The sequence below is a fragment of the Hemicordylus capensis genome, chromosome 4 (assembly GCF_027244095.1).
Source record: "Hemicordylus capensis ecotype Gifberg chromosome 4, rHemCap1.1.pri, whole genome shotgun sequence".
Taxonomy (NCBI): domain Eukaryota; kingdom Metazoa; phylum Chordata; class Lepidosauria; order Squamata; family Cordylidae; genus Hemicordylus; species Hemicordylus capensis.
This window is the reverse complement of record NC_069660.1, coordinates 285005233-285020366: the sequence shown is the minus strand read 5'-3', so window position 1 is coordinate 285020366 and position 15134 is coordinate 285005233. Positions and strand designations below refer to the sequence as shown.

General features: G+C 46.3%; 1 protein-coding gene across 2 annotated transcripts in view; it reads right to left on the bottom strand.

The window, feature by feature from the left end:
* The window catches only part of LAPTM4B (lysosomal protein transmembrane 4 beta), a 103293-nt gene that overhangs the window by 20791 nt on the left and 67368 nt on the right, over positions 1-15134 (bottom strand). For both annotated transcript variants that reach the window (XM_053247869.1, XM_053247868.1), the window contains one exon: positions 3212-3310. In XM_053247869.1, the coding sequence (XP_053103844.1) occupies positions 3212-3310 (99 nt within the window). The remainder of the gene's footprint in view (positions 1-3211; positions 3311-15134) is intronic.

Below are 15134 nucleotides of genomic sequence, written 5' to 3'. Positions count from 1 at the left end.
CAATACAAAAAACACACAGCCTTGGCTTAGTTTAGTCCATTTCTGCCCAATAAAGCATTTTCCATCTCAAAACACAAACGGTTAGTCCAATAAATGAGATAATCTTGACCTACTTTCAGTCTGAACAGCAAAACCAGTCAAGACGGAACTTTTATTTAAAATGGCTTGCGTGGTGTAGTGGTTAGAGTGCTGGACTAGGACCGGGGAGACCTGAGTTCAAATCCCCATTCAGCCATGAGACTTGCTGGGTGACTCTGGGCCAGTCACTTCTCTCTCAGCCTAACCTACTTCACAGGGTTGTTGTGAAAGAGAAACCTAAGTATGTAGTATACCGCTCTAGGCTCCTTGGAGGAAGAGCGGGATATAAATGTAACAACAACAACAGGGACAGAAAACCCAAGTACACAAGCTTAGCCTGCTTGCGAATCATAATCTCATTCTACAGAATCAAAAGGGCGATAAAAACACTGCTGCGATGTCCATCAAGGAATGGACAAGCTCAGCAAGAGCAGCTTCTCAAGTTCCAGGCTGACTTCTGGTGTGAAACAAGGAGCACCAATCATGCCTCCAGGGGAAAGCAGGTATTCCTTTCTCTCAAGACCGCCTGTTGTGCCTCCAGCTCGAACCCATTGCAGGAAGCTGAGACGGATCTGCTATCGGGCAACCATGTGCAGTGAACAATGGCTGCTCAACTGGACCAGGGCCAAGGGCTGCCTGCCTCTACAGACACCCGCTCATCTCCAAAGAGCCAACACATGGGCTAATGATATCACCATCCAATACGTGTCTGCAGCAATGGGGAGGGAGGTGAGCAGCTGAAGAGGGAGGTGGGCGGAAGCTAGTGGTGATGGTGGCAGCAACCATTAAAAAAAAAATCTAACCACTAGCCGCCACTCATGTCACTAGGCAGCCACAATCTTGGGGAAGCTTCAAAAGCAACCTCCATAGCAGTGCTACCTCACACACATGGACAAAAACTCTCATGCCTAATGAAGTACTTTGGATTAGGGTTTGCTTCATCTACACTCTGTTTAAGCCAGGCTGCATAACTTGAGCCCTTTGGCTGTTTTTGGACTACAACGCCTAGCCACAGTGGCTAATAATCAGGGATGATGGGAGTTGTAGCCCAACATCTGCAGGAGGGCCAAATTCAGGTTGAAGACAAAACAGTTTTTTCCATGAAAACCGCTTTGAGAACTTTTGTTGAAAAACAGCATATAAATAGTAGTAGTAGTAGAAACGGGTGGTCCCGTCCCCCCCAGAACTGATCCAAGAGACATCGATGGCAGTGTTTAGGGCTCACATCACGAGACCAGTTTGGGTACTGATCCAAGGACCCATGTTCAGAAGGCCTACTACTACCTGGCTGACCCCTGAAGCCTGCAGTAGCTATCTTGGTGCTCATGCTGTTGCTGCTCCCCCCACTGGCAAGTGTGCTTCTTCCCAAAGGTCTGCAATGACTCCAGAACTTCTGGAAGGAGCACCTTTGCTGTGGGAGAAAGAAGAGCTACTCCTCTGTTCTAACTGGGCATTATGTTAGTTGATATAGTGTCCCCTTAACCTGTGTATTTGGAAGCGTTCTGATTTTTCCTCTAGGTCAGGGGAGGCAAATGTAAGGCTTCTGGGAGCTACCCACCGCCCCCCTGCCAGCCTTGGTAGGGAGGTACCAGCACAAAATAGTGGCTCGGGGAGGCGGAGCCAATCACAAAATGGCAGCTTGTACCATTTCCGTAGAATAAGGGATTTTATCCTTAGAATAAGGGATTTTAATATCAAAACCAGTGGATTTCAGAAGGACCTTACTGCTCTGTATTCAACCCTCTGCACTTACAAGTTGCTTGCTAAACTGGATTTTCAATAAATCTGGTTTATCTGAATCTGAGACTGCATGCAGGTTTCACCACCTGGATAGACATACAGCCTAACATGTGCTGAGGCCAGAATAGCTTGTACCGGCCAGCTCGGTCTGAATCCAGACCAAATTCGAGCAATCCCTGAGTGGCTCAGTTCGGGCTCGAATAGGCCCGGTCTGGTCATCGAGATGGCTCGAAGGTTCGACAGCCATACTTGTAAAGGGGGAGAGCCTTCGAGCCCAGCTGGCTCAAGTGCGAATCAGCTTGAGAGAGATCTGGTTCACACATCCCTAATAGCAATAGCAATAGCACTTACATTTATATACCGCTCTATAGCCGAAGCTCTCTAAGCAGTTTACAATGATTTACCATATTGCCCCCAACATTTCTGGGTACTCATTTTACCGACCTCGGAAGGATGGAAGGCTGAGTCAACCTTGAGCCCCTGGTCAGGATCGAACTTGTAACCTTCTGGTTACAGGGTGGCAGTTTTACCACTGCGCCACCAGGGGCTCTACTAGCTAATAGCTAGTGCCTCTGCGTGCCTCCTCACTCCCATTGTACAATGGGAAATCTATGGCAGCAGAAGCTCCAGTTTCCCAACCTTTTCATTTACTGGAGGAGAGGATGTGAGGTGGCAATGCCACCCATGCATGCCCCAACATACAAGCTATTCTCCCATAGGGGCTCATGGTATTTACATGCCAGGGGCACTTGCAGAGCTAGAGCTGGCCCTTCATCCTATTATTGTCTTTGGTTAAGTAGGTTTTACAGTTTTTATAGTGCTCCAGAAACCTGCAAAACCTGCTTAACCACAGATGGCAGCAGGACAAATGAAACACGGGTGTATGTTATGGACAGTTATGATTTAACACTATACCAGTCAACTGGTGTGCATTTTGGACAAAGAAGAAAGGAAGAGATGCACACAAATGAGGCTTCAAGATCCTGTGCAGGTTTATTGCTTAGGTGGTGGAATTAGCCCAAGAGATGGATCCTGGCTAAGCAGGGACTTCATTTGAACTCTTTATAAGATCTGCTGCATTTTGTACTTCTGCTATCTGGTGCCTACTCCAGCATTTTGATGTTCAGCACACCCTCAAGAGCCTCAGAGTTGGCAGATGCAGATTCAAAATTTTCTCACAAGATCTTCTTGGTTGCTGCTCTTGGCAAAAAGGAAGTCACTGTGCAGTTTGGGTGGTAAACCCTTGTAAGCTTTTTAACTGTTGTGACTTCTGCCTTTTTCAGGCATCCTGACTTCACGAATACCGAGACACCTATGCAGGAGAAGAGTTAACACATTCCCACAAGCTTCTGAACATGAACGTGCAAGGCTGATCTTTCTGCTGCACACTTACCTTGAAAGCCAAAGTGATACTTATAAAAAGGAGAATAATCACAAGTAGGCAGGTAGAATTCACTGACATGATATCTTCCTTGTAGGGAAAGTTAGCAGGCTGCAGAAGGGAACACAATGAAGATTAATTAATAGTTACCAAGGGATTCCCCCACTATTAAATAGCATACATGTTGGTACAAAGTAATCATTTGCTGTGTGTGTGTATTCCAAGATGCTGAAAACAGTGGCAGACAACCCGACAAATGATGTGTTGGTGGCAGAATGTTTTCCGTTATGTGTCCAGTGAGGGGAGAGATTTTTTGCTCATTTCCCCCCTTTTCATGAGCAGCTGCTTGTGCCTACTGGAAACATATCCCCAAGGGTCCTCCAACTGGTATATTTTCAGCAGGCACAGACAGCTGCAGAGCTAAGGAGAACATCAACAAAAACCATTCCCCCACTTGCTTGATGGAAACAAGAAGTTCTTGTAAGAACTAATCTGCCTACTTTCCTTTCACTATCTTAATTGCCGTCTTGAACTGGGGTGGACAACATAATCACAAACTACGCCACTGAGGTCTTCATATGTGTCACTATAACTGTATCCAATTTGGCTCAAATTAGTTAGGCAGTTCACAAGTTAGCCCACTTGTGCCTCAATCATTCATGTGTCCGCCATCTTGAATTGGGGTGGATTACATAATCAGAAACTAAGCCATTGAGTTGTCCCTACAACTGTACTATATTTGGTTCAAATTGGTCCAGGCATTGCAAAGTTGATGGGGACACAGACACAAAGCTGGGTGATCTCATAAGCTTTCTTATGTTAAGGCAAGTAGACTAAACACACTCTTCTGCCAATGTGTTAGTCTGTATGTCAGCCAGTATTTGGGCCCAGCCCTAAGTCAGGCTGAGACAGTAACTTGCCCAGTGCCACCCAGTAAATTTCATAGATGAGCAGAGATTTGAAATGTTCTCATCTGTCCCAACTCAAGTCTGTATCACACCAAGATTTTTGGAAGATAAAATATTCCTTATTGGAAGCAGCCAAATTTCAGCTTCCCACATCATAAACTGGCTCAGTAAGTAGATAAGATTAGAAGCAGAGACAATGGCCACTTTACTAAGAAGAAACAGAAGCCTCCTGAGCCATATGATAAAATTCATTAACTTGTGAACTGCAAGATTACCCAGATAACATAACAATCTAGGCAGAAGCCAGGAATAGCCAACTTCTTAGATCATGTGGTCAGCTGCATAGAGCTGGGAGGACAGACAGGGGAAACAGGGCATGTGATGGGGCAGCACACCACACCACAGAGGCTGAAACACAACCATAGACACCTCCCAAAAATGCTTTCACCAGTATTAACTAATTGGCAGTATTGTGAGATTCATGCAGGCACATACATACTCCCTGCTGCATGAATTTCTTTTTTGCCAGCTGCTGGCAAGAACTTTCTTTATCTGGAATTTCACTGAAGTGTTTTGACCAATTAATCTCACCAGATGGCGTGTAACAGATTGTAGATACATGTTATGCAACTACGCTTCCTGCTGCTTTATCAAGATCACTGTTCTCATAGTGAATTTCAGGACAGATATTTTGAGCAGGTTTTCATGTTGTTGTGAATACATATCTGCCTGTGCAGAATGACAATAACTATCTTTAATTTTTTCTACCCTACATCAAAACAGAAGCATCATGTCTTTGCTCCCCCATCCCCTGCATCTGTTAATTCACTTCACTGACTACTAGTGCCCTGGATGGGATTATATTGAGACAGACCCAAGTTAAGGATGTGTGAATCTGAATCTAAGCTAAAGGCTTAACTCTGCAAATCAAAAGAGGCAGATCACACATGGCCAGCTTAGTGCTACCTCCTACGCTACTTCTGAAAGAGACAGTGGATTTTCAGAACTTGGTAAGCCCATAACTTGGTTCTAGCCCATGCTCTGAAAGCACGTCACAATGCAATCTTGCTGAAGCCAGGCAAATTTGGAGATGCATGGATAAGAAACCATCTGGGAACCCTGTGCATGCCACGTTGGAGTTCCATGGAAGATAGATAGGCTGTAAAGTGAAACTAATAGCAACTGTAACAGGAACGTTAAAAGAGATGTATCTGACAAATACTGAGCACTGTGAAAAGAGTGGATTGTGATCTTTCAGCCATTTTGGAGAAATGAGATGCAAGTCAGATTTTGACTAGCAAGGCCTAGGATTAAACTGGCTTTTAAAACAAAGCAGAAGATAGGAACATAGGAAACTGCCATATACTGAGTCAGACCATTGGTCTATCTAGCTCAGTATTGTCTTCACAGACTGGCAGATACTTTCCCTTAGTTGTAAGCCCTACATCCAAATAAGATCTCATCTAGCAACCCTAAACCCAGGATCAGAGAACAGGGAGAAGGCCTAGTGAGCTACCCAATGTTTTGACATTGTGCAGAATTTTAAGAGTAATGTTGAATTCTTCCATATATGTTATGGAGGACCTTTTCCCTTACATTCCTGGTAGTTCCTCCTACACAGATATTTAACCTACCCATGTATTTATTGACTCAACAAGAGCAGAGATCTGGAATAGTTTCTGGATTCTTACTTTAATTTTGTTCGCTCCCCAAGATAACAGCGTTGCTGTTACATTTTGAAAAGAGATGGCCGCATTCTCAGGAGGCATATCTCTACCAGAAAAATGAGATATGCCTCCTGAGAATGCGGCCATCTCTTTTCCAAAAGTAACATGAGAAAAAACATCCAGTTCTCATACTTTCTGAGCATTCCTGTCTAATATTAACTCCTTCCTTATCAGCCAAGGAGGGCTATATTCAGGCCCATTTTTAGCCCCATGGCTGGGCCCAGAGGCACCATTCCCAGCAGACCTCACAAGCCCAGTCCAACTCCAGCCCCAGTGTGCCTGCACATGCCTCTGTCAACCACACCCCTTCCTCTTTTCACACTGCAGCTGCTTCTGGTTCGCCACTGGTGTGCATCAGATGCCCTTAGCAACAGCAGCAGTGGCAGCATGAGAGTGGCGAGTGAGTGAGGCTTCTTCCCCACCTTGCAAAGACACTGAGCAGCCAGTGGGCACACCTCCCTGCCACACCCACCGGCGGCCCCTTTGCCCTGCCCCGAGTCCAATCAGCAGCACTTAGCCTCCAGGCAAGATAGTTTGCTTGTTTCCCAGTTGAGTTGGATTTTTTGATTGTTTGGGAAAGAGGTGGTGTAGAAGGGAATGTGCTTTTAGAAAATGTATGCATGTTGTGGAGAAAGTGGAGAGAGATAAGTTAAACCTTGGGGTGACCCCATGAAATCCCGGCTCTGGGGGTCTCCCCTTTCCTCAGTCCACTCACGAGATTCTTGCAAAGCTGGTGCTGATTTATTGGATGCAGAAGGGGGCGGGGCGTGAGTGTAGGTCTCTCTAGGAAAAGACACTTGCTGATTTTAACCCTGATGGAATCCCACTAGGAAGCCAGAAGAGGGATGTGTGCTTTTTCTCCCTGGCCCATCAAAAGAGAAGGGGTGGGAAAGCAGCGCCAACAGCATTTTCTCAACACCACCGCCGCTTCTGCAGTGTCCCCTCTGCAGAAGGAAGCATAAAAATGTGCTCAGAGGGGCAGAGAGGAGCTGCATTCAAATAGGTTGCTGCAAAAAACGACAACCAAAGCCTTGAGGAATCTTACATTGACTGGCCAGCACATTGATTTGAGACCTACATTTCCTAGACTGAAGCACACATGCATTTGATGCCGGAACTGAAAAAGTTTTTAAGGTGCCACAACTCTGGTTTGTTTTTGTTTTTTTAATGATTGATTGCTCTTTTTTCACCTCACTTTTGCAAGGAAAATGAGAAAAAGAGGCACACTCACTCCCCACCTTTAAATAAGTGTAGGAAGAGGTTGAAGGAGAAGCTGCCTCCTTACTTCTCTCCCCCCGCCTTCAATCCCCACCCTCCCTTTCTTTCATTTATCTTTTTCTCCTTCCCTCTCCCCTCTCCTACCTTGGGAAGTTGCCCTAGATAATTCAGGAGGTCTGCAAATAGCATTGTTGCTCTAGTCTTCTTCAAAACAACCTCTATATCCGGGGCCCCATAAGACACTAGGTACATGCTCTGGAATAACCTAGCTGCACCACTGGCCAGACCCAACCCCCACCCTCAGGTGCCACTCCGCACCCCCACCCTCCAGTAATGCAGTGCTAGGAAGTCCAGTTGCTGCTCTCTTCGCTGGAACAAGGAGGGAGGCGACTGAACTCCTTAGCACTGTGTACACTATTGGAGGGAGGGGCAAGGAGGAGCAGCGGTGGACTGTGGTTATGGGGTCTGTGTGCGCACCAGTTGCCCCTGGCCCCACACCCTCCTAGGCACGGCCCTGGCTATATTTCTACCCCCACCCCCTGGCCTAAAAAGCAACAGTATTTCATTTAGGAATCCTCTTAAAACCACTTTATGATGTCTAATTTTACCCAGCTAAAGATATTAGCAAATTAGCTGTATGGATTTTAGTTGAGTCATTAAATTAGATCTGCAGAGGTTTTATATAAAAGAATAGTTCTAAAGACAGCAAATACCTTGCTTACAGATTATGCATGCATTTGGTAGGCATAACACAAAACCATGGTTTTGTGTTGCTTCTGAACTCTGTGACTGGCCCAAAGGTCATCCAATGAGCTTTATGGTCAAGTTGACGATCTGAACCCAGATCACCTTGGCCAACCATTGCATCACACTAGCATGTCAAAAAATGCATGCCCCATTTCCTCTCACATAGGAAGGAATGCCGCTTAATGCCCTGCAACTTTTCTAAGCCCTTGTACTGAAAACAAGCTTTTTTCCTTGACTGACCAATTCTTGGAGGGATTTTAAGTTGAGCAAGACGTACTGAAGCAATCATCTAAATCACTGACTCACCTACTGGGCAGCATCCTGTGGTGACTGACACAATGTTCATGGAGCTGTGCAATAATGCTGTTGTGTCAACGTCACTACTGGAAATAAATGGCCACAACACTGTGCAACTCCATTTGCACAATTCTGCCATTTGTGCAAGAGCGTTGCACTACTCCATGAACACAGTGCCAAAATGCTTGCAAGACGCTGTGCAGTATGTGAACCGCTATTTCTACTGTTTTTTTAAAATCACTTGGCATTGTCATGGACAGTTAGTAGATATGGCATTAGGTAGCTCACAGGCACTCAGCTATTCAGAGCATTTTTTCCTACTTTTCAGTCCCCACTTAAAAGGGACTCTCAAGGCAGCTAAGAATCACAACACTATACACACACACACACACACACACACACACACACACACACACACACACCAGAGAACCCAAATACGACGAGTATTTATATACCGCTTTTTAACCAAAGCAGTTTACACACAGAAATTAATTAATTAAATGGCTGCCAGTCCCCAAAGGGCTCACTGTCTTAAAAAGAAAGAATAAGAAAGACACCAGCAGCAGCCACTGGAGGGATGCTATGCTGGGGCTGGATAGGGCCAGTTGCTCTCCTCCTGCTAAATAAAAAGGATCACCACTTTAAAAGGTGCTTCTTTGCTCAGTTAGCAGAAGACAAACCAGTTACAGCCATTGAAGAATTAACAAAACACGCAACAATTAAAAGCCGGGGGGGTGGGAAGCGAATGACCCACCTGCCCCCAAGCCACCAGCAAGGGAGCCAACCAGACCCCACCATTAGTTCCACACTCTGTCAGCTGCCACTGAGAAGGCCCCAAGTCATGTCCAGAAGTGACAAGTTAAACATGATTTTAAATGTAACCTAGTTTGGCCTTAAGAACTCCCAGTGATGTATGTAGTTGCAAATTCAGAAGTGCAGGCCCTCTCCATGGTAGCCCCCATGGCCATACCCACCCTAACAGCCAGAGAAGCCAGGACATACCAGCAGTCCGTCCCTGCACACACATCCACTACACCCCTGAGAACCCTCTAGGAGAAATATGCACAAATCTTTGTTCTCATGTTACTGTCCCACACATATTGAAACATGGGTGTGACTCACCACAAAATAAAGCAAGCAGCAGACTTTGGGACCTTTCTTCTCAGAAGACATTTTCTAAATGCTTTAGATGCAGAGTCTATATGTGGAATTCTCCAAGGATACCTTTGATGTATTTCAAGTCTTGGATTTAGGGGGCTTCCCAGCACCTGTCAGATCCTGTTCTTCAGGCCTTGAGATTAGCAAGGCATGCAAGCTGAGCCTCTGCTTAGCAGGCCTTGCCTGCTTCCTGTGGTGTCAGGAAAAGTAATTGGGGCTGGTGGAAGGGTTTGAGGCATAGCTCAAAGTCTTCAGGGCAGGGGAAAGAAAAACAAGTTGTAACAAGGCTCCTGTTCAATTGGCACCCATCACTTAGTTGGCTTAGAGGCAGGCAGGGGAAAAAATAAGATACTGAGTCTCTCCTCGCATATGTTGAAGAGTGTTATTCTAATCACAACATTAGTAAAGCACATGAGGAGAGACACGATCAAGCAGTGGATTAACTTTTGATTGCCTAGCAGGATGACAGAAAGGCAACCCTCCGCAAGACGTTGAGAAAAATCCAGTTGTGCCAACGGTAAATGTTCTCTGAGGGCTGGTTCTCACAATCTGGTAGTGGCTATATTACTTATGCCACTGAATTTCAGCCAATAAGAAGGAGGCAGCACCCGTGTTCCCAATTCCCAATAATATGCAAGGTGAAAAGGATCAGGAAGTTAATGCGTGGGAGAGGGGTTCATCATAGTTACTCAGAATGGGCAATGGATGTTGGTGATTTTGGATTTTAAGTAGGGTGGCCAATGATGGTTGCCTGCGCCGAGCAATCACAATGGAACCCTCCCACATTCATTTGATTTCTATACCAGCCTTCCAAAAATGGCTCAGAGCGGTCTACACAGAGAAATAACAAATAAGATGGATCCCTGTCCCAAAGGACTCACAATCAAAAAGAAACATCAGATAGACACCGGAAACAGTCACTGGAGATACTGTGCTGGGGGTGGATAGGGCCGGTTACTCTCCCTCTGCTAAATAAAGAGAATCACCACATTAAAAGGTGCCTCTTTGCCAAGTTAGCAGGGGCATGATCATTACCTGTTCCTTTCCACCTTTCAGACTGGGAAATTGGGAATGCACATGCATTCTCCTCTATCCACTGCCCTATAGGGGTGTGCACAAAACCAGCTGGCCTAGTCTGGTTCTAGTCTGACCAAGACCTGAACAAGACCGGGCCAGTTCAGTTTTGTGCCCCATCAACCCCCTCCCCCCGGGTTTGGTTCAAGGGGGTTCGTGAAAAAATTTAAAAAGTCTTTTTTAGTACTTACCCCTTCCAAGGGGCTTCTCCAAGAGGGGGTATCCATGAAGGTTCCCCCTCCCAGCCTTCTTCATGCCAAAAATTGCCTGATTTGGGCATTCTTTGGCCCTTTCCTCAGCATGGTGGCCATTTTGGAGGCTACCACACTTGCGCAATGGGCCTCTGCGTGGCCTGGGTCATGAAGAACACCCGAACCGAGTGATATTTGGCAAAAGGAAGGCCAGCGGTGGGAGGGGGAACCTCCACAGCCCCCCAACAGGCTTGCAGGAGCCCCCCCAGTGGAGGTAAGTACTCAATTAAAAAATACTTGTGAACCCTCCGAATGGCTGGGGGTGGTGGTTTTGGACCGAACAGGGGGTGGTTTGCATTGACTCCAAACTGTCGAACCAAATCAGTTGGACATTGAAAACGTTTGATGTCGGACCTGTTTGCAAATCCCTACTGCCCAACATTTGGTGGCACAACAAACATAGTCAGTTCATGAGAACCGGCCCTATGTATTCCAAATGGGGCAGTCATCCATTTGCCATCCATATTGTTCATGAGGGAACAGCTGCCAAGAACCTACAATTGTTTTTTAGGACAACGTATGTTTTTGTTGCCTGTATGGTAAGACACAGAATAGAACTCTCATCAAAAGAAGAACTCAAAACAGTTAAGCAATAGCCAAATCTCAAACAGATATTTTAAACAAACATGTGGCTGGCACAAGAAAAACAGCACACCCTTGATCTATACTGCAGATGAATCAGTAAATTATTTACAGCTGGAACACTGGGAGGACCAGATGTGCAGCAGGTCCACATGTTAAGTATATGAATATTTATTGTTGCAATTGTTACCTAGCAGTCCTATAATCCTGAATATGGGATTCCTCCAGGTCAGTTATGTGGCGTTATACTTTCAGTATTGTTTGTTTACATGTGTTATTTGCATGTATTTTAAATATAAACTAGCTGATCCGGCACAGACCATCTGCACCCCTAGTTCTCCCTGTCATTCCACCCCCCTTCAGCCCCAGTCCGTTCTGTGTTGGCTTTCCTTTCCCTCCCTGCCCGCCTGCGGCGGTTTCCCTCACTGGCCAGAGCCGTCACTTTCTCTCCCTGCCAGCTGGCCGCTGCTGCTATTTTCTGTCCCCCAGGCAGCTACTCGCAAACTCTTGCAAGAGCTGCCACGCATGGGATTAGCGACGAGTACATTTAGGAGAACTAGACAGACTGATAGATGCTATAGAACTGTGTGAAATGTTTTTGTAATACAATGCAATTACCTGCAGGAGGTAAAGGAGTTTGAGTGACCCCTGCAGCCAGCTTGCAAAACCCTGTTTTGAACAGTTAGGCAGATGAAAAGAAGTCAGTTGTCAGAAGGGTTCTGAGAGGGTAAGACTTGAGTCTTGGAGAAAGTAAGTGAGACAGAACAAGAAAGTAGGAGTGTGCAAAAACCCAAAAATGTGGTTTGGTTTGAATTCAGACCAAACTGCATATTGCTGAACCAGTTCAATCGAATGGGAGAGGAGAGCTGGTCTTGTGGTAGCAAGCATGACTTGTCCCCATAGCTAAGCAGGGTCTGCCCTGGTTGCATCTGAATGGACTTGATGTGTGAGCACTGTAAGATATTCCCCTCAGGGGATGAAGCCGCTCTGGGAAGAGCAGAAGGTTCCAAGTTCACTCCCTGGCTTCTCCAAGATAGGGCTGAGAGAGATTCCTGCCTGCAACCTTGGAGAAGCCACTGCCAGTCTGTGAAGACAATACTGAGCTAGATAGACCAATGGTCTGACTCAGTATATGGCAGTTTCCTATGTTCCAACCAGGGGCGTAACTATACGGGGGGCTGGGGGGGGGACGTGCCCCAGGCGCCACCTCGTTTGGTCATGTGGGGGGCGCCAAGGAGTGCCACAACCCCCCCATTGCGCGGCAGAGGATCATGTGCCCAGGCGCGCTCATAGTAGGTAGCGCAGTAGCACAGCCAGCCCACTTCCTCCCTTTCCCTGCCCGCCCTTGTGCGCAGCGTGGCCAAGCACGAAGCACCATCCGTCCCCGCCCTCACGCACGCACTTCATCACTGACTCACTGGAAAAGGAAGCGCCGCCTCACAACCGCCCCCCCGTTGCGCGTAGCTTCCCAAGCTCGGAAGCCACTGTACGTGCACACACACGCGCTCTTGCGCCCCCTCCCACATCCGCTTGTCGGTTCGCGCTCAGCCGGGTCCCTCGTGTCATCCCTCAGTGTCTTCCCCCACTCCTCCTCCCCTCCACATCTCGGACTTCCAGTTTAGGGCTGCGGCGGGCTGCCCGTGTAAACAAACCTCCTCTCAGTTCACTTCAGCAGCAGGCGAGGAGTCTGGCATGTCTGGGCAGCAGCCGCAGCAACTCCCAGCAACGGCTCCTCAAGCGCTGAGCAACCTGTCCCTGCCCCATCGGCGGCCTCGGCCACACTTCTGCTTCACCCGCCACCGCTGCCGCCACCAGCCAGCCACCTCGGCCCCGCCGCTGCTGCCTCCCTCCACCCCGTCGGGCTGGAGAAAGAATCTGACCCTGTGTCTGCAGAGATCCCCACACAGGAGGAACTGAAGCTCCCGTAGCCCTATCTACTCCAGGGCAGGCAGAATAGCTGCTAAGGCAAAGCCTTGCAATGCCTAGCCTTGCAAAGGCTCCCGCGCCCTCTCAGCAAGCGAGCTGCACGATCTCCACAGCACTTTTGGCGTGGTGGGGGGATGGACTCGCGATTAGCCTTATAAAGGAAAAAAGCACCCACCCACCCCCGCTTGTGCTCTTCGCCAGCAGGTTGGTCCTGTCTGTGTCGGGATGCCGGGCTGGAGAAAGAATCTGACCCTGTGTCTGCAGAGAATGCAGGACGAAGGTAAGGTTGCTTGTAGAAGCCCCTCCAGGGCGAATGCTATCACTCGAGGGCATGTCTGTTGCATCGCATTGCATTGCATTGAGAAAGTGGCCGTGAAGCTTAGCGTGGGGTTTTGCAAGGAAGTGGGGAGGGGGGAAAGGGGATTTCAGCATTGGTCTGTTTCTCTTGTCCCTGGGGACATCCTTGGAACTGCAGGCTGTCTTCCAAGGCTGCTGCGGAAGCAGTGCATTTGTTACTATTTGTATCTTAGATCAGCTACACACCTAATTTAAAATGTTGTTATATTAGAGGGATCAAGAAGAAGAGTCACCTTTTCAAGCTCGATAAATCCCTGTTTGCAATAAAATCAGCAGTGTGATAAGCCTAAAATGCTATTTCTTGGTTGGTTGAGTAGCCGAAGTGTTGTGGTGACTGACCAGTGTGGAGTAATCGGAAGTTCCTGGGGAAGTAAAGTCTCTACAGCTAATTTACATGGGTTCCACCTGCTGTATGTGAGGAAAGTTTAGCTGCCTCTGTCCCGTGCTTAATGTAATAGAGAGTTTCTCTTGCATGAGTTATTTATGTTATCTTTCTGTCACTAAAAAGTTGTGATGTCATTCATATGAGGAGTGAGAATGATTCTAAGCAAACAAATGTGCACCACTTACAGCTAACAATAAACAAAGCCAAGGCTTTCAACCATTTGCGTTAGATAGGGTCTATGATGCATATACATAAGTAAGTGGATGAGTCCTGTTTCTTCTCTGACTTTGCATTCTCTTTGACGCTGTGTTACTGTATACTGTTAAGTCGCTTGGGTGCCACAGTTTGTCCATTGTACCAGTTCCATGCACCTGAAATGGAGAATTGGAATCCTTAAAAAAAGGGCGGGGAAGAGCAAGTGAAGTGCTTTTGTCTGAAGTTTAACCTTTTAGTGTGTGAAACTTGTTTCTACTATCAGGATGCAGTACTGTGAAAAAACCATTTTTAGCCTCCTCCACTGTGACTTGAGTGGCTTCTAGTTTTGTAGAAAAATTGGCAGTTTCTTGAGTCATTTGTTGACATAATATGCTGCATTTAATCATTGTTTATATTTTGCATTTCCATGACTTTCCCAATGTGTGAGCATATTTTCTTCTGTGACTTTCCTGCAAAGTAATTTGATCCAGTTGCCCATTGCTGTATGATGAATTAGTCAATGGATTATCTGCTGTATGTATGTATATGTGTATGCTTCCTGCATTCTTATAAAATGTGTTCATATGTAGAATAGTTTGCTTTGGTTCCAGAGCTGCATAGCTTCACAGGACATAATAGGTGATCCTTAGATGCAAATATAATATTGTTATACTCTATAGAACAAGCTCTTACAGTATCTCCTGTTACTGCAACTTTGATGTTGTGGTTCTCTAATGACTACTGTCACTGAAACAAAATAAAATCAGGACTCAGAGAGCCAAGAAAGCCAGGCAGTTCCTACACTGTTTTTTTCTGTTTCTCTTGATAACATTGTTGTTCTTTCCAAAGAGTGCTCTAGAGTAATATGTCTAACCAATTATGTGGTCATTTTCAATCAGTCAGCTGTGTATCTAAAGAAGAAATTTCTTGCATAATAGATTAATAGGTTTTAGAGCCCATAATGATAATCTAAAGTTAGAAGTCAAGATGAATTGGCTTGATGTTTGAGTAATAAGATTATGTGCTGAATATCATGGGAAGGGATTTCCTTCTCTCAGCTTTTGAAATTACATATTTTTCTCTTTTTAAAACAAGAGCAGTAAGCAATAA